We start from the raw sequence: 19,744 nt of genomic DNA on the forward strand, positions 1-19,744 counted from the left end.
ACTCAATAGCAACAAACAACAATAATCCAATTAAAAATGTGCAAGGAATCAAAGAAGAATTATTTCTAAAGGCAACATACAAATGGTCAACAAGTATATATGAAGGTGTTCATCATCATTAATCATCAGGGAGAGGAAAATCAGTATCACAACGAGGTATTTATCACCTCAATCCTGTTAGAATGACCATCATCAAAAAGATCAATAACAGCCCTAGCAAGCATTTAAAGGAAAAGGGAACATTTATACACTGTTGGTGGAACTGCAAGCTGGTATAGCCATTACAGAAAATGATATAGGGGTTCCTCAAAAAGAACTTACACATAAGCCTACTATATGGTGCAACAATTCCATTTCTGGGCATTTATCCAAAGGAAATGAAAACACTAGCCCAAAAGGGGGGGGCAGGATTAAGTTCATTACAGCTTTATTTACAATAGCCAAGACTTGAAAGCTACCTAAGCACAGTATAGGGTAGAGAGGTATCTCAGTTTAGAGTACTGGATTTACATGCCTGAGGTCACACATTCAATTTCCAGCACCACATAGGTCAAAGCTGATCAGTGCTCTGGTCTCTCTCACACACACAACTAACTCGTTATCCTATTATTTGCAACAACATGAATGGGTATTTGAGAACATTTAAGTAAAATAAATCAGACAGAGGAAAACTACTGTATGAATTCACATGTGGAATCTAAAACAAATCCTGAACACTTTGATACAGAGCACAGATAGGTAGCTGCCAGATGGGGCAGGCTTAAGGTGATCTATAGTATAATGGTTATGCAAACAGGCTCTCATGCCTGAGGCTCCAGGTTCAAGCCCCTGCACCACCACAAGGCAGAGCTGAGTAGTGCTCTGCTTAAAACAAAACAAAAGAAAAAACAAACAAACAAAAAAGAATAAGATAAATAAGCATTGGGTGGGGAGGTGTCATGTACAGCATGAGAGCTACAGTCAACAAGCCTATACTGGAAATCTGAAAGCTGCTAAGAGAGTAGACCTTGGAAATGCTCATCACAAGTTAGGGACATTTGTAACTATACTGGTGACAGATGTTAACTAGACTTACTGAGATCATTTCACAACACACACCCATTGTGAGTCATTATATTGTACGTTGGAGATGAATATATATGTCAGTTGTACTTCAATTCAAAAAACTAAGGTTGTGTACATGAGGATTAACTAATAAGAACACACAAAGCACCTCTGAGAAGTGTCTGGTTCTTGGGAAACGTTACTAAAGGAGTGAGCACTATCTGAACACAGATAAAGAAATAAAATTCAGAATGCAGATGACCCCCCCCACCCCACCCCTACCCCTACCCAAGGCTATCTTAACCAGGAAGAGTCAGCGCTTGGAGTTGAATCTAGGTCTCCCTGGCACCAAAGACCAAGCCAGCCCTCCTGTCTTGATTATGTGTCCAAGGCTTGCGTATACACAGCTTTCAGAACCTATATCTGTCTCAGCCATTTCTACCCTGGGTATTCCTTGATCCTCTCTTAGGGCTGTGTAGCTGCATCCTTAAGCCACCTAATGCCAAAGACTAGTGAAATCATGGCCCCTGAGAAAGCACTAACATGTTCCCAATGATGCTGAATCCACAGAGACTCTGCTTATTGCAGGGGTGGGGTTGAGAATCTGGCTTCCACAAAAGTCAGGTCAGATTGGCTGGAAATCTCTTTGGTCAATAACTACAGGGGATGTGAGTGAAAAAAAAAAAAAAAAAAAAAGCTACAACTGGGAGCTACATCCTAAAAGGGTTTGCAATCTCTCTGGGCCAGGGTGGCTAGCACCATGCTTGGAATTCAAATCCACTTTCTCACTCTCTACTGTCTCAGGGTCATCAAAGTAGGGTTAATTCAGTTTCTAATACTCCCTTTCCCTGCCCCCAACAAAGATGTCTGAAGACATTTTCAGATCTTTCAGCATCACTGTTTCCTTAGCACTAGTCTCTTCAGGTCAGGAAATCTCTGGTTGCAGGACCCAGGGAGCCCAGATGCATGAGCCCTGAGTTTGGAATAACATTTTGAATACTTTTGATTTGCCAAATACTTGCTTTAAAAAATGATTGTCTCTAATTTCTTAAGCCATGTGTATTTTCAGTGAAATGCAATCCATATGGCCATGACTCACTGAAATGCAACTCAGTGAAGCACAGCTTCACCAAGAGCTCTGGGAGGCCAGCTCAGTCTTTCTGAAGCTTCTCTCTGATCCAGCAAATTGAATTCTACCAATGACAAATGCAGCACCTGGGGAGAGAGAGTCTGGGAGAGCTGTCTTGCATCCTAAAGAAGATGTTAATATCTACTGCTGACCCAAGAGGAAGGTGGGGTGGGGAGAGCACAGGGTTCAGGGTTTGGCTCCAGATGGCGTACAAGTTTCTCCCAGGTCTTCTTGAAAGAGCACAGTGGCAGGAAGATCTGCCTGTTGCAGAAAAACTCTTTTCCTACCCACCAGACCTCCACTCCCAGACCCTACAGTGCTACACAATCCCATCCCAATTGAACAACAGAGGAGAAAACTTTGATTCCTGGGTCCACACCACCAGAAGGTAATTTTCCGGGTTGGAGTCCTACTTTAGGGCAACAAAAGCAGGCCCCTTCCCTGTGATGGCCCTGAGGAACTGAGGAAGAGATTAAAGTTAAAAGGAGGGGCCAGCCAGTGGCATACACAGTAGAGTGCATGCATTATTACGCTCAAGGATCCAGGTTCAAGCCCCTGGTCCCCACCTGCAGGGGAAAAGTTTCATCAACTGTAAAATACTGCTGCAGGTGTCTCTTTCTCTCTCCTCTTTCTCTTCTCTCTCATTCTGTACTTCTGTCTATCATAATAAAAGAGAGGAAAAGAAAAAAAGAAGGAATAGAGAGAGGGAGGGAAGGAAGGAGGAAAGAAGGAAGGCTCACTACAGTAGTGAAGTGATCATGTAGGCACAAGCCCCAGTTGACAGCCCTGGTGGCAAAAATTAAGTACATAAATTAATAAATTAGGACAGGCAGTGATGCATTCAGTACAGCACACATGTTACAATGCACAAGAATCTAGTTTCAAGCTCCTAGTACCTACCTACAGGGGGGAAGCTTCATGAGTGAAGCAGTGCTGCAAGTATCTCTCTCTCTCTCTCTCTCTCTCTATATATATATATATATATATATATATATATATATATATATATATATATATATTCCTCTTAATGTCACCTTGTCTCTATTGAAAAAGAGAGAGGGAGAGAGAGAAAACAACCAGGGCAACAAAAGGGGAAAAAATAGTCTCCAGGAGCAGTGAATTTGTAGTGCAGGCACTGAACCCCAGCAATAACCCTGGAGGCGAGAGAGAGAAGGCCAGAGAGGAAGCTCATTGGGTTATGCTTTGCCATGCATACGGCCCACGTTCAAGTCCTAACACCACATGAGAGGTGATATAGCACCAAAGGAAGCTCCAGTGTGTGTCTCTTTTTGTCTCTCTGAATGAAAAACTCACTAGAGAGATGATATTACACTTGCATGAGACCTCAGTTCCACCAAAATAAACAAGTCAGAAAGAATGATGGAACCCATCATCAGTACATCCCTCCATACCCCAATTCTGCCAGGACATCACTGTTCCCTGTGAGGCCATGAATGAGAACAAAGACTATTCCTGTGTATTAGCTGAACTGTGCAAACAGGCTCTCTCTCCAACTGGCCAGAGAGGCACACAATGAAAACATGAAGCTGGTTGGGGGGGGGGGGGTGAGGTAAATAGCATAATGGTTGTGCAAAGAGACTATCATGCCTGAGACTCCAAAGTCCCAGGTTCAGTCCCCTACACCACAAATCAGAGCTGAGCAGTACTCTGGTAAAAAGAAAAGAGGCTGAAGGACTTTCCCCCTTTCCCAAACCAAAGTTTCACTGAATTTGGACTCAGGGAGGGCTAGAATAGTGCAGAGACAAGCTCCAGACTATGCCTGAGAGGTAGGCAAAGGGAAGTGGTCAGCCCTCCTTTACAGTTCCTGGGAAGTGTGTCTTAAAGCAAAAGAATCCAAGTCCATTCCCATTGTTCTATATGCCCTTCTCTTGGGAAAAGAGGGAAAGGAGAGCACCAGGCCCACAGTTCCCTCTCTCCCATGCCAACTGCTAAGACAACTCCTAGACTGCTGAAATTGTCCTCAGAGTGAGGGGTGGGGGTGGAGGACCCTGCATGGTAGCGAGACATGCTTTATGCCTCAATACTGTGGGCTATGGAAATAGCTTCCTGTAATTTCTTCCCTCAAATTCTCTTCTTGGTGTTTATGTTGGCTAAATGGTGGGTCCTGAGCTAGCAGTTCATCCTCAGCTTTAATACCAACAGCTTTTTCTCTTTGGGGGGCATGGAAGATTTGTCTTGACCTGCTGTCCCCTTTTCCAGGGAAGCCTTTGCTGCTGAAGAGCAAATTCCCCAAGGCAGGGACTTCTATCCACCTTTCCTCATGTAAGCTCCTTTAAACAGACGGCCCAGGAGGGACCAAAGAAGTCCCCATTTTACAGATGGCAAAGTTGAAGCCAAGGAGCATTCTAGGACATTTCTTTCTGACTTCAGTGCCTTCTCCACCACCCGCCATGCCACACCCCAATGACAGCTAAGCCTCACCCAACAACAGCTCAGTGCCAACATACACAAATCACACGTGTTTATCTGTGTATATGAGAGATTGAGAGCATGCCAACATGCACAATAACGAGAGGAAGAGAGAGAGAGAGAGAGAATGCACAGAGGTAAGACAATACAAGATATGTTATACTGGAGCACAGGCTGCCTTCATCAGGTATACAGGTGGGCCTACCACACAGGTACCACAACAGGAAAGTACAGATAAAATCTCACTCTGCTCCTCCCTTCCCAAGGGAAACAACAGCTTGTATGTTCTGTGGTCACATCTGAGGAGAATCTAAGCAAGTGTTCTCACACCCACAAGAAAGGTCCAAAGTTTGCATACCAGACTGTTGACAGTAAAGTCTCCTTGTGGGTGAGGGGCATTCCTTCTTTCCTTTTTTCTTCCTTCCTTCCTTCCTTCCTTCCTTTCTTTCTTTCTCTCTTCCTGTCTATCTATCTCTATCCCATCTCTCTTATTTTCTTTTTTTTTTTTTTTATCACCACCAAGGCTTCACTGCTCCTGGATGACTTTCAGGTAGATAGAAAGTGAAAAGAGACCACTGCACCATATTGTCCTTCAGTGTTGCAGGGGAAGGGTTGGGGAGAAGACAGGCTCAAACCCAGGTTGCACACGTGGCAAAGTAGTGCACTAACCAAGTGAGCTATCTTGCCAGCCCAGCACTTTCATTCTTCTATGTGAAAATTCTTCCTCTGTCTCCCCATGGCTTTAGGATGTGGGGTGATCATCATAGCCCAGAAAGGAACACTGAGGCAGAAAGAGGACCTAAGTAGGCAGTGGAGAGCCAGCACTTGATCTCAGCACCTTGATATGAAAACTACACTCAGATCAGCCCTTCTGTGTCTCCCTTTTACACCTGCTTGGAAAAAGATAGCATGTCTCCAGTGGGAAAGGCACCCTTTTCTCCTGAGCTGGCTGCCTGCTATTGAGCTGGAGCACCTCAGGGTGTCTGTCAGTAACTGGTGCTGAAGGTTCATCCGCTGTGCTCTTTCCCTAGCCCACCCCCAAGCGTCTCCATCCTCGCCATTCTTGGCCATCTCTCCATGTGTGAATTCCATTAAAGGCCAGCTCCCTGCTATTTTGGGCCATGCATTAGCACATGGGCTTTGATTTGATGGGAGAAGGCCAGACGCTTCAGGATGAAAAAAAAAAAAAATTAGAGACGTCCTCTCCCTCCCCCTCTGCCTCCCTGAAGCTCTCGCCCACAGCTCCCAGGAGGCCTGAGAATCCAATATAAGAGGAAATGCATGGGGGTGGGGAGGAGCCCTGGAAACCTTCACGATCTAATAGGGCTTTGAACTTGGCTGTGCCTTCTTGGAGCTGCATGAGTTGTGCCCAGAGCTCACACCCTTGGCTCCTACAGGTCTGGTCTAAGATATCAATCCACCAGCAAGGCCCTCCCTATCCACCATTCTACAACACCCCCTCCACAGTGCTGCTCTCCCTTTTGTTTCCTCTGAAGTTCTTATTATGGGGCACATACAGCCACATGCTTGCTAATTCGCTGTCCCTTGTCATCATTTAAATTCTGTAGAAGAGCTGTGTTATGGTATAGACAGTGGAGCCTGGACATCAGAGAGGAATGAATGAATGAATGAGCAAATGAATGAATGAATGTGTCCACAGTGAAACTGCCTGAGGAGTAGTATGCATGTGATGCAGTTTCCCTTAAATGTCAGGGGATTCAAACTACTGTAACACTGTTTGAAAAATCTCAGACTTCTCACACCCACCCCCAAAGCTGTTTTGAATCAGAACTTGCAGGCACCATGAATGAGAAGGTTTTGGGAAATAAACACACTGGGAAATCATGTGTAGTTGGAGTCCCGAACTAACAATGTTGAAAATCAAAAAGCCCAGTTTAGATGAAAATAGCAGGTAGAGATAGCTGGTGAGGTCATAGTGCTTGGCTCTGCTGCTTCCATTTTTGGCAAGTATCCTGCCTTGTGCCAATTCAGCAAAGCCAGGAACCATATCCAGCCCTCTGGTGCTAATCAGGACCCCTAAGAATTGCTCTGAGCAGCAGATGGTCAACCTGCCCCCACAGGCTCTCCTCTGGAACCTCAGTGCAGGGATACTCACACTCCTACTCAGTCACTGCCCAAAGCTTATGGGAGAGGACAGAAGCTTTGAAGAGATACAGTGATATGCCCCAAGTTTCACAGCTAGTATGTTGAATCTGGGCTTCTGTGATTCTAGTCATCTCTCTCATTTACTTGTTGTGTGAGCTTAGTTAGGCAAGGGTACATACCTCTCTGAGTTGAAGTTTCTGCATCCATACATCACACCACTGTTCTCTCTTTCCTTCTCTTTTTCTTTTCTTTTTTCCTTTCCTTTCTTTTTTCACTACAAATCCACTGCTCCTGGCAGCCACAGATAGGACAGAGAGAAATTGAGAGGGGAGGGGGAAATAGAAAGGGAGAAAGATAGATACCTGCAGACCTGCTTCACCACTTGTGAAGCATCTCCCCTGCAGTTGGAAAGCTGGAGGCTCGAAGCCGGATCCTTGTGTGGGTCCTTGTGTTGAGTACTATATGCGCTTGAGTGCTATGTCCTCTCTTTTCTAAGAGGTCTTTTTGTTCTGACTCCTCATCACTTCCTACAATGATTCCAAGGGGTGAGAAGATGAGGACCAGTCAAATGGCCCTACTTGGCCACCCACACTCTTTATCTGCCATGACCCCAACCATGTCCCTTGACTGACCAGAGGAAGCTTAAGGGTTAAAGGCTCCACTTGGACAGAAGAGGGTAGAATAGCTCTGGTGGCACTATGGAGGGGGGTTGAGGGGAGAGAGACCATTGAAATGGAAGCAGCCACTTTAGAAGGAGAGGAACTGCCAAGAAGTGACCCAGAAGCCTGGGAGGTGACATGGTGGATAAAGCATTAGACCCTCAAGCATGAAGCCCTGAATTTAATCCCCAGCATCGCATGGACCAGAGTAATGCTCTGCTTCTATCTCTGTCCAGCTGGCAGAACCTCTGGCACACAGCTGCTAGGTCTATCTCAGGGAAATGGGACAAAAGGAACACACATCTAGACAAGAATGACTGTGGTGCCCAACTTTCTAGATTCCTGGAGGTTGCTCGCTGCCCACAGAGGCAGAGGACAGATGGGGAAGGAGATGTCTGCTGCAATGCTGCCCTGATGCACACACTTCAGATACCACACACCCTCCTTTGCAGTGTCCCCAAAGCCCAAATTTGGAATAATTTCTATTCCTCAATTTCTACTCAAGCTAAGCAGCCATTCCCACCCAATGAATGTCGGCAGGTCCTTCTCCGTCCCATCCTTGGCAGCAATGCATGTGATTACTCATCTGCTTGCAGGGGCCTCTGAAGGCTGCCAAGAGGAGCTGGGCAGTTCTCCAAGCCATGTGGACTTATCTGCAAGGTCTGTGTAGCATAATGAAGGGGGACAGGGTGTCATGGGGGCTTGTGGAGTGCCCTGGCCAAGGAAGGCAAGCACTTGAGCAGCCAAGCCAAGTGGGAATGGCAGAAGCGCAGACCCCAGACACAGCTATTTACTTGCCCATGACCATGAATCATGGAGCAATGGTACTTGGTGGTAAATCAATACAGTGTACCTCTGAATCAGGCTGCCACCCAGGATGAATGAGGTGAGGGAGAAGGGGGAGCTGCCGGTATGGCCAGGAGTTTGCTGACTAGTAGCATCTCCTCTGGCTCACTGACCCCAAACAGATGGAGCAGCCAGGGCTTGATGTGCCAAATCCCAGTGCACTCAGCCTCACCTCTCCTCTCTGCTGTTTCCTTCTCTGCTCTTTTACTTCCTGCCATGCACCGTGGTAGAGCTGGTAAGACATCTACTGAAGACTGTGATCCATCCCTGCCTGATATCTCTGTATCTCTCACTGTCTCTCTCTCACTGACTCCCTTTCTCTCTCCCACACACACAACCTACCTCTCTCTCTCTCTCTCTCTCTCTCTCTCACACACACACACACACACACACACACATACACACACACAAATCTCTCTCTCTCTCTCTCTCACCCCACGCCTGCAAGTCAATGCTAAGAGGTCCTGAAAAATTCAGCCTAAACAGATTCACACAAAAAGGTCAGCAGTCCCGCCATTTCACAACCAGCTAACAGGCCATGGAATGCCCTGTCTTTGCAGGATGCTCCCTGCAAAGGCCTTGGGGAACTGAGAGCCCAGGTCACTGCATGAACAGCTTCCTTCCAAGACAGAAAAGACAGAGGCACCTGCGTCCGGTGCTGCCATGGAAGTGAACCACTGCATTCCAGACAAAGAAGGAGTTCACTTACTCATTCTTCTCCAGGTCCAGGATCAGCTCTCGCCCCTCAGCCACGACCCTGAGCTCCGCATGGAGAGGATGCTGAAAGCAACAAGGGGCAGTGTGTCAGTTCTTAAAAACAGAGGTCAGGGACGCCAGGAATGAGCACTGTGTTCTGACACCAACCCACAGGAAGTGAACGAGAGGGTCATTTCCAGCCCCAACATGAAACAGCTTCAGCTCCAGAAGAGCCCATGTCCCCTCCCCCATCTGCCTTCTCCAGAGAGACAAAGGAAAAAGACTCCAAGATGAAATGCAGTTCTGGCAGACGCTGGGAAAACATGATCTTTTACAGTGAGTTCTGTGTGGGGTCAGATCTGGACACTGGTGCTGACATCACAGCTGTGTGAACTCAGGCTTATAGCTGAACCTACTTTGAATCCTCATTTGTAAAACAGAGATAGTGATGCTCAGCTTCACGTAGGATTAAGTGAGACAGCAAATATGAAAACTTTATCACAGGGTCTGAAACACAGGAAGGATACACATTCCAATTCCTGTTGGCTATTATTCAAAAATTCAGGGAAAGTCTCTTCACTCTAGGATTTTATTTCATTTCCATTTTCAGTTTGGATACTGCCAATCATCTCAATGGATACAGGGTGGAGCACCTCCAGTTATATAGACTCACAGGTTTTATAGATTCAAAAGAAGATGCATCTGTCACATATCAGATAAAATTTGATAATGGTCAAAGCTGCTACACATTCAGAAGAGATCATTAAACGACCATACAGCTAGTGAGCTAGACAGTGATGATGGTTATATAACCCTGAGAATAAACCAGAAACCAATGAGGATTTGAAAAGTGGCCAATAAGCAGGGAAAACATGTTCAATATCACCAACAACTGTGTGCCACCCCCCTTTTTTTTAAATACAAGATACCTTTAAAAAAAAGCCAAACTGATGGGAGTTGGGTGGTAGCACAGCGGGTTAAGCACACGTGGCACAAAGCGCAAGGACCGGCGTAAGGATCCCTATTTGAGCCCCCGGCTCCCCACCTGCAGGGGGGTCGCTTCACAGGCAGTGAAGCAGGTCTGTAGGTGTCTGTCTATCTTTCTCCCCCCCTCTGTCTTCCCCTCCTCTCTCCATTTCTCTCTGTCCTATCTAACAACGATGACATCAGTAACAACAATAATAACTACAATAAAAAGACAACAAGGGCAACAAAAGGGAAAATAAATGAATTAAATTTTAAAAACTGATAAAAATGTTTTAAAGCTACAAACCACAATGCCATATCACACGCTATAAAAGGGGTACTCTAATGTCCTACCAGTAAAAATCTAAATGGATGTAACTCAGAATAGTCTGACACTATGAACCAAAAGTTTGAAAATGTTTGGATTCCTTGACACAGTAATATAAGACGCTATCTGTAAGAAACAAATCACAAGCACAAGCAAAGGTTTATGCAAATGGATAGTGGTGTCCAAAATTCACAGAATGGTAAATAAGCAATAATAGCAATCAAGACAAAAACTGGTAGTCATTAAAATGAAGAATTAGAACAATCTAAGGGGACCAGGTGGTGGCACACCTGGTTAAGCGCTCACACTACAGTGTGCAAAGACGTGGGTTCAAGCCCCCAGACCCCACCTGCAGGGGGAAAGCTTAATGAGTGGTGGAGCAGGGCTGAAGGTGTCTCTCTCTCTCTCCCTATCTCCCCCTTCTGTCTTGATTTCTGGCTGTCTCTATACAATAAATAAATAGATAATAAAAAATTTTTAAGAGTAATCTGTTATTGAGAAAGTTTAGATAATAATTATTAAGCAAGCACAAAGGTTCAAAATATACAAGTACATATTTGGGGCTGGGTGGCAATGCACCTGGTTGAGCGCACAATTTACAGTGTGCAAGGACCCAGATTCAAGTCCCTGGTTTCTACTTATAGGGGGGAAGCTTCACGAGTGGTGAAGCATAGCTGCAGGTGTCTCTGTCTCTCAATCTCTGGCTATCTCTATCCAATAAATAAATAAAGATAGTTTTGAAAAACAATGCTTGAGTGGAGATGTGACTAGCAGAAAGAACCACATCTCATAATTATTTTAAGAAATAGAAGTACATCTTTTATTTAAATATACTTTTACTTAAAAAAATGGAGAGAGGGTTGGCAGGTGGCTCAACTAGTAGAGTGTACAAGTTATCATGCATAAAGACTTGGGCTGAAGGCAGGGGTAGACAGCATAGTAAAAAAAGATAGCCATGGTCATTTCCTGTCAATGTGATTGTCATGGGTTAATTTTCTTTTGTGCAGCTTTCTATAGTTTTGTAACTGCCATTATGTTTGAATAAATTAGGGTTTTTTTTTTAAATGCCTTTTCACCTTATTGTGGAAAATTTTAAAGAAAGTAAACAGGCAAGTCATAATAAACTTCCATGCTTCAATAACTCAGCTTGGAGGTAATTTTAAAGAGGACATCTGCATGTTTACATATAATCAAAGCAAGGTGTTGTGAGTCTGAGCTCTCTGTTCCTACAGAAGGTGTCACTAGAGTAGAGTTCCTGCGTTTTTCTAAGCTGACCTCAAAGCTTAGTCGAGCAAGTCTGAGAAAGAGTTGGCCACCTCTGGTTGTGGTTTTTGCCTCCTTCAAGCACATTCCTCTTCTTATTTGCTCCAAACACCACTCCCCACCAGGGTCTCAGACATCCCTGAGACTTCTGGTCATTCATAGCTCTGGTGAGATCTGCACACTCTGATCCCTGTTGCCTCTGGGCAGCCCTGGCCTTTGCAGCCCTTTGCATGTCTGCCCTACTTACTTACTTCTCTTTTAAAAAAGGAAACATTCCTGAGGCTCTAAAATCCCAGGTTCAGTCCTCTGCACTGCCATAAACCAGAGCTGAGTAGTGCTCTGGTAAAAAAAAAAAAAAGAGAGAGAGAGAGAGAAGAGAGAAAGAAAAAAAAAACAAAACAAAAACCTTTTGAGGATGTTTGCCCAACACTTTCACTATAGGGTTCACTTCTCTGTTTCTGCTACTCCAACTTAGCAGATAACAACACCTGTCCCTTGTCATCTTACTCTGCAGACTCCTCAGAAAGGCTCTGTCCAGTCACACTGTCAGAAGCACAGTCCCAAGAGGATGTTTAAGGAAAAGCAATTCCCTTATCTAAGAGGTAGGTAGCTGGGCAACAGGACACACCAAAAAAGGTAAAGTTGACTACAAGTAAAGTACTGTCACATGGTCCCTACCCCCAGAAGAGACAAGCTGCAACATGAGTGCTAGATTTTATTTTAAGTGTGTAATCCAAAAATATTCCTCCCTGATCTGGACACTCAAGCACCCTTCAAAACAAACAATGAAGCAGCATTCAAGGGTAGAGATGGCTTCTATGCTGACCACTCTTTCTCCTATACTTCCACTCTGCCAGGAAAGCCTGGCATCATCCTCCTAAGGAAGCAGCCCACTGCTTATACTTCCTGGGGGAAGGGTTAAAATCCCATTCTAATTAGAGATAGTTGAAACAGAGCTTCAACTGCAGAAGGTATTGAAAATCTGTCCCATGTGTTTCCACAGTGTCACTCTCACCCAAAATCTAGTGTGATGTTTGGCAAAAAGTATACTCAATTAAAATATAATGAATTAATTCCACAAATGACCTGAGAAGGCCTGTGCAAGACCTACTGTTTTTCTACACCCTCTTTCTGACATGCATTCATGTCTTTATTCAACAAAAATGTCTGCTGCCAGGCACTATGCTAACTAACCCTACCAGGACCCATATCTGGACAATGGCTGGGAACAAAGGCAGGATCTGGGGCTCCATTTGTTTCTCCAGTCCTTCCTGAGGATGCACAGCATCTCACATCTGGAAGGAGCAGAGGCTGCTAAAAAAAGCATCAGATCCATCCCTCAGACAAGAGCAGACAGGTTAGAAAACCCCATCTCCATTTTAAAAATAACTTATTTCAAGGTGGTCATCTATTAATTTGTCTAGACTCTTCCTGAAATTATTTTCAGCCTTTCCTACTTTTTAATGAAAAGAATTGCATGTCTGTTCCTACTTTTTGGTTCCTATTCATTAACCATTTTGTCTCATCTTATAACCTGCCACCTTCCAGACACCAAGTTGCAGATGCTACCATGATTCCATCCTGACTTCACTGGGCAGACAACCTCCTCAGTATGTCCTGGAACCTCACCACTCCAGAGCCTTTCTCCACACATGGGAAAGACAGAAATAGGCTGGAGGTATGGATCGACCTGCGAACTCCCATGTCCAGTGAAGAATCAACTACAGAAGCCAGAACTCCTACCTTCTATACCCCAAAAACAATCTTGATCCATACTCCCAATGAGGAAGAAGTGATAGGAGGAAAAGGAAAAGAAGGTTCTGAACTCTAGTTCCATCAGGGCCCAGAAAGAGAGGAAAAAGCATAGTAATAGGATATAGTAATAGGGTTACTACATAATAATGATAATAATAATAATAGATGTGGCTTAGAGGGGAAGGGAGGACTGGACCTGGAAGAAAAAGGTAATTATGTACAAATGTAGACAGATAGTTATAGAGATGATAGTTAACCTTAGGAGAACTACTGTGGCTTGCAGTGGAGGGATTGGGGATTCAGAACTCTGGGTGGTTGGAACATGTGGAATTACACCCCTGTTGACATGTAATTATGTAAAGCAATATTAAATTACTAATATTTTTTGTATTTATTTATTTATTTATTTATTTTCCCTTTTGTTGCCCTTGTTTTTTATTGTTGTTGTAGTTATTATTGTTGTTATTGTTGTCGTTGTTACTGGATAGGACAAAGAGAAATGGAGAGAGGAGGGGAAGACAGAGAGGGAGAGAGAAAGATAGACACCTGCAGACCTGCTTCACCACCTGTGAAGTGACTCCCCTGCAGATGGGGAGCTGGGGGCTCGAGCTGGGATCCTTGCGCCAGTCCTTGCACTTTGTGCCATGAGTGCTTAACCCACTGCTGTGCTACCGTCCAACTCCCTACTAATATTTTTTTTTCCCAGACCACTTATCAGCTCTGGCTTATAGTGGTGTAGGGACGTGAACCTGGGACTTCAGAGCCTCAGGCATGAGAGTCTCTTTGCATAACCATTATGCTATCTATCCCCACCCATCACTACTAGAATTTTTCTTTAAATCATTATCTTCTTGCAGTTAGGAGGCAGTGCAGTAGATAAAGTAATAGACTCATAAGTATGAGGTCCTGAGTTGGATTCCCAGCATTGCATGTGCCAGAGTGATGCTCTGGTTCTCTCTCTCTCTTTCCTCCCTCCATCTCTAATAAATAAATAAATCATAAAAAAAAATTTCAGGGAGTCATGTGGTAGCACAGCAGGTTAAGTGCACATGGCGTGAAGCACAAGAACCAGTGTAAGGATCCCAGTTTGAGCCCCTGGCTCCCCACTTGCAGGGGAGTCGCTTCACAAGTGGTAAACCATTTCTCTCTCTCCTATCCAACAATGGCAACATCAGTAATAACTACAACAACAATAAAAAAAAACAACAAAAAGGGCAACAAAAGGGAATAAATAAATAAATATTTTTTAAAAAGAAAGAATTGCACGCACTGATTGTTGTCTTTAAGATAACAAGTCACTTCATTGATTTTGACCAAATCTCTCTTCTGTGCATGCTTGCCCTTCAAAATCCAAATCAAAGCATTTTGGGACATGTCTGTGTGAGTCTAGCCATAATTTCAAAGAGGCATTTCTCTTCTCCATTTGCTTTCCAAACTCAAGAAACACAAGGTCTGAAAGCTCTCCTGACACAGTTCTCTCCTCTCTCTACTATTAGAATATTATTCTTTCACATTACATAATAAATCTCTGACCCTATGAATCCCAAAGGGATCTAACTAACTGCCCTCCTTTACCAGTTGCTTTATTATTCCCTCTGGCCCCTACAATACAAATGAGGAAACCCAAGTTCAGAAAATGAATGGCCCCTGAAACTGGTTCCTGGCTCACAACAATCACTTATTCCTTTCTAACTCTTTTGTGTCTCCCTTGAACTCCAGAAACCAGAACCACAAAGAATATCCTAGAAGCACAGGCCCTCTTTACAATAATAGGGGATGTTTTCTGTCTTATTCCCAATCCCCTTGATAAAATCTGAGCATTCTGCAGGCATGGTAGCACAAGAAGTTTATTGGATTTAAGATTTAGTGCCATGTATTAGTTTCTCTCTCTCTCTCTCTCTCTGTCTATCTTTCTATCTCTATCTCTTAGAGATAGCCATAAATTTAGAGGAAGGGGGAGATACAAGGGGAAGGAGACAGAAAGACACCTGCAGCACTGCTTCACCACTTATGAAGCTTTCCCTCTACAGGTAGGGACTGGGGGATTGAACCCTGGTCCTTAAGCACTATAACATGTGCACTCAACCAGGTGCACCACTACCCAGCACTATATATATATAATTTATTACTGGATAAAGACAGAGAGAAATTGAGAGGGGAAGGGGAAAGAGAAGTAGAGAGGGAAAGAGACAGAGAGACACCTGCAGCCCTGCTTCACCTCTCATGAAGCTTTCCCCCTGCAGGTGGGGACCAGGGGCTTGAACATGGGTCCATGTGCACTGTAATATGTGCACTTAACCAGATGCAACACCTCCTGGACCCTACAATATTTTGGTTTTTTTTTTTTAGTGATTTAATATTGATGTACAAGATTGTAAGATAATCGGGGTATAATTCCATATAGTCCCCACCACCAGAACTGTGTCTTTATCCCCTCCATTGGAATGTCCCTATTGTTTATCCCTCTAGGATAAACAATACTCTAGGAGTATAGCACAGAAGGTGGGAGTTCTCACTTCTGTAATTGCTTCTCCACTGAACATGGGCATTGGCAAGTTGATCTATACCCCCAGCCTGTTTCTATCTTTCCCTGGTTTGGTAGGGCTCTGGAGACGTGAGTTTCCAGGAAGCATTGATGAGGTCATCTGCCCAGGGAAGTCAGGATAGAATCATAGTAGCATCTGCAACTTGCCTATCCTGCTTCTCATTTAAAAATACAGTTTGAATTCTCATTTTTCTCTGCAAGTACATTATCTCATCAATAAGATGAAACATGTATTATGAAGAGAAAAAATAGCAATGACAATATTTAATCAATTCTGATGGAGAGTTTCTGTGACACACATTTGCACTTAGCTTATGTCAGCATTAGCGTGGGTTTTCACTTCCTCAACTAATAGCATTTGGAAGCATTCTAGAAATTTGTCACACATTGAATAAATGTACCATATGGGGCTCCCTAATTGAAACAGAGAGCAAAGAGTGAGTCAGAAACACGCCTGAGGTTTCTGATCATAGCCCTGGGAAGGCTGAGTAGGTAGCACCTGAAAGTTGAATATGTTTCACCTGAAAGTGGAATATATTGTGGCCCCACCTCAAAAAGTTGAGTTGTCAATTCCTGTCTCTGAAAACAAGTACATCTGAGTCTTACCTTTTCTCTTGTGGGGCTTTCTGCAGTCATCCACTGAGGTATTACTAGTTCGTGCTGGGGCTGAGGGCTGCCTTCCCCACATCCTCCTGCCAATACAGAATGCACAACCATTGGAACCAGTATCCTAGCTGAACGAGGCATGTGCTGCCAGCTGTGAAGAACTCATACCAATGCTCAGAACACCTGCTGGCTCCTGGGTCTGGCACTCTTCTCAGTGTTGGAAATACTATGGTAACCAGTACCAACAAGCTCTCCATGCCCTAAAAAGTCCCCCTCCCAAAGGAAACAAACATACTATACACAAATACTGTCACAGAAGAGAGACACTGAAGAGAGAGCTCCATTTTAGATGAGGTGATGGCACAGCAAGCATTTATTTGAGACAGGGGCAGAGTGATCTACCTGAGCAGAAGTGGGGGGGGGGTATGCCATTTCAGGACAAATAGAAAGCAGAGGCAGTGAGGGTTTGTCTAGTCTGTGCAGAGAAAGGAATGGAGGTAGGAGAGGTGGTCAGCAAGATACTGTGGGTCTGAGAACACAGAGGCCATGGAAAGTGTCTGGATTTTATTATAAATAGTCTTGGAAGGCACTGAAGGGTTGAAACACAGAGCAATTTGATCTGTGTTCGGTTTTAAAAGGATCAGACTGCCTGCTGGGGGGAAATAGGGGGTGAGGTGGGGTAGGTTGGGGAGGGGGTGGGATTGGGAGTGGAGGCAGGAAGGCAGGCTGGAGACTTGCAGGAGCCCTGAAGAGAGATGATTAGGCTCAGACCAGAATGATATCAGTGGAAAGGAATGAAGTGGTGGGGTTCTGGGTATATTCTGGAGGTCAAGCCCATGAGTTTTGTTCCTAACAAGAGGCAGTTTTCTCCTCTGTGAAATGAAAGCAATGACACCCATTTCACACACCAGTAATGGGGAGTCACTGGTAATCTGCTTTGCAATCTACAAAGTATCACTGCCTTCACATAGCTTCCTAAAGAGGGAGAGAGAGTGTGTGTGTGGGTGTGTGTGATGCTTCCTACTTTCTGAATTACCCAGACCACCCAGTTCTCCTCCACCCTCAAGACAACCAAGAGGCAAATTTTGCAAGAAAAGTGAATTGGAACTTGTTGGAGGAGTGACTTGTTCCAAGTAGTGCAGACCTTAAATAACATGAATAAAGTGTTAGTATCCCACATAAGTTTTTGTTTAAAAAAATAATAAAAATAAAATAAATAAGCCGAATCTATAGGACTCCTTTTTTTTTTTTTTTACTTTACTACTGGATAGACACAGAGAGAAATTGAGAGGGGAGGGAAAGGGAGAGAAGCTGAGAAACAGAGACACCTGCAGCTCTACTTCACCACTTATGAAGCTTTCCCCCTGTGGGTGGGGACCAGCAGCTTGAACTCAGGACCTTGTGCACTAATATGTGCACTTAACCAGGTGCACCACCACCTGGACCCCCCAAATCTATTCTTTCTAGACTAACTGCAGCAACCATGTGGGATATGAGGGATAAAAAAGATGTTAGAATGGCGAGAGTATGAGTTATTAAACTTTCACATTGCTAATATTATCAAAATAGATTCTAAAATATCTCATTAGACTAGCATTATTTTTATCATTTCAGTAAAATCAGAAGAAACATATTCATTTATGGGCTGGGGAGATACCATATTGACTTATGCAACAGACTTCCATGTGGGAAGCTTGGAGGTCTCAATTTGTGACACCACCATAAGCCAGAGCTGAGCAGTGCTCTGGTTAACAATAATAATAACTAATTTTTAAATGAAATGCATTCATCTACAGCTCAAATGTCCTTCTGAGTACTTAGCTATGTACTAAGTACTATGCTTAGTGCTTATTATTCATGGGAGAGAGTAGACAAGCATAGTTCTTGCTATAGGGTCTCAGATAATTCTAGATTCTTTGCAACATGAATGAATGCTATTTGTAGGGCTGAAATGATCTTTATGACAGCCCAAGACAAACAAACAAACAAACAATGGCAATCTACAAGCTCAATAATAGAGGAACACAGCACATCTCTCAAAACATTTGTTCAAAACTTGGAACCAGCTAAAAACAAGCAGGTTGTCCTCGCCATATCACACTGGAGCATTGTTTCACAGACCCCCACCTCACCCGTCCCTAAAGAACACTGAACAAAGGGATGCAACATTTTATTTACTTGTAAATTTTACTATTGATTAAGTCTACGCTCTGCGAAGTGTATTATCTGAGGACAGCAGTCTGGCAGAGTTGCAAACGACTTTACTATCAAAAGATAACTAAGAGTTGTGGTGGTTTGACCCCATGGGGTGTCTACCTCCGGTCTACCAGTTCCAGTACCCAATATCCACCTTTCTCCCAAGTCTCATCACTTCTGTTCCTCCAAGGCTTCCAAGAAGCTCACCATCCCACTCACTGCCTCGCTAATGATTCGGATGAACCTCGCATTCGTATGAGAGTCATCTTTTTAACTTACAGAAAATTACAATTCTGAGATTTCTTGATAACCACTAAACTCTTATTTGGGGAGAATTTTATGATGTGGGAATTGCCCATCAGCAAACTGGAAAATGCAAGACACTGAAACCGTAGGAACTGCAAGGCTCCTGTCTGATCTTTATGTGTATAGTAAAAGAACACACACACAAAGACTGGAAAGATCGGGAGAGACGAGAAGCAGCAGCGGAAAGAGAAGCCGAGAGCAGGAAAAGGAGAGGGAGAGGCAAGCCGGGAGAAGCCAGCTATTTTCTGCCTTGCTCCAGGGGGTCGGGACCTCCGCCTCCTCGGGGATTCGCGACGTGGGAACAAAGCCGGCTCCCGGTCCCCGCGGCCCCCGCCCCCAGCCCCCGGTCCCCCGCACTTACTCCCGGTCCAGCCTAGCAGCACCAGCACCAGCATGCAGAGCAGGGCAGCGGCCCCTCTCGTGGGCATGGTAGCTGGACCCGGCATAGGTCAGCAGCGCGCGGCCATGCCAGCCCCCAGCCGGGAAGCCTCTGCTGCTGCCGCGCCTCCCCGCCAGCTACAAGCCTGGAGCCCGGCCCCGCCCTCGACCAAAAAAGGCTACGAGGAGGAGGGGTCGCCCGGCGGGGAGGGGCGGGGTCTTCCACAGACCCCTCGGGAATCGGCGGCTCTCAGGTGCTGGGGAGCCCCTGTGCGGGTGCCTGGAGGGCCAGGGGGTTAGGTGGGGGCTGCCCCTCCAGGGTCAAGGGTCGAGAGTCGAGAGTCGCGGGTGACGGGCTCGACGGGACCCATCAGCGTGCAGTGCCCATCTCTACAGCCCCTCTGGGTGCTGGGCGCCTGGGTTACACGCTGGTCACACTGCCCTCTGAGGCCACCGCTCTTCGAGGAAGGATAGAAAGAGTTAACCGCACC

General features: G+C 44.9%; 1 protein-coding gene across 2 annotated transcripts in view; it reads right to left on the bottom strand.

Annotated features, from left to right (window-relative positions):
- The window catches only part of ADAM19 (ADAM metallopeptidase domain 19), a 94,033-nt gene extending 74,660 nt beyond the window's left edge, over positions 1 to 19,373 (bottom strand). The window contains exons 1-3 of one of the 2 annotated variants that reach the window (XM_007528625.3): positions 19,237 to 19,373; positions 16,374 to 16,459; positions 8,924 to 8,994 (exon numbers count right to left, since the gene is read on the bottom strand). In XM_007528625.3, coding sequence (XP_007528687.3) covers positions 8,924 to 8,994; positions 16,374 to 16,459; positions 19,237 to 19,321 — 242 coding nt within the window. In that variant the 5' untranslated portion in view covers positions 19,322 to 19,373. The remainder of the gene's footprint in view (positions 1 to 8,923; positions 8,995 to 16,373; positions 16,460 to 19,236) is intronic. The other variant, XM_060198058.1, reaches the window with a different exon arrangement.
- Between the last annotated feature and the right edge of the window lie 371 nt (positions 19,374 to 19,744).

This window comes from Erinaceus europaeus, chromosome 9 (assembly GCF_950295315.1).
Source record: "Erinaceus europaeus chromosome 9, mEriEur2.1, whole genome shotgun sequence".
Taxonomy (NCBI): Eukaryota; Metazoa; Chordata; class Mammalia; order Eulipotyphla; family Erinaceidae; genus Erinaceus; species Erinaceus europaeus.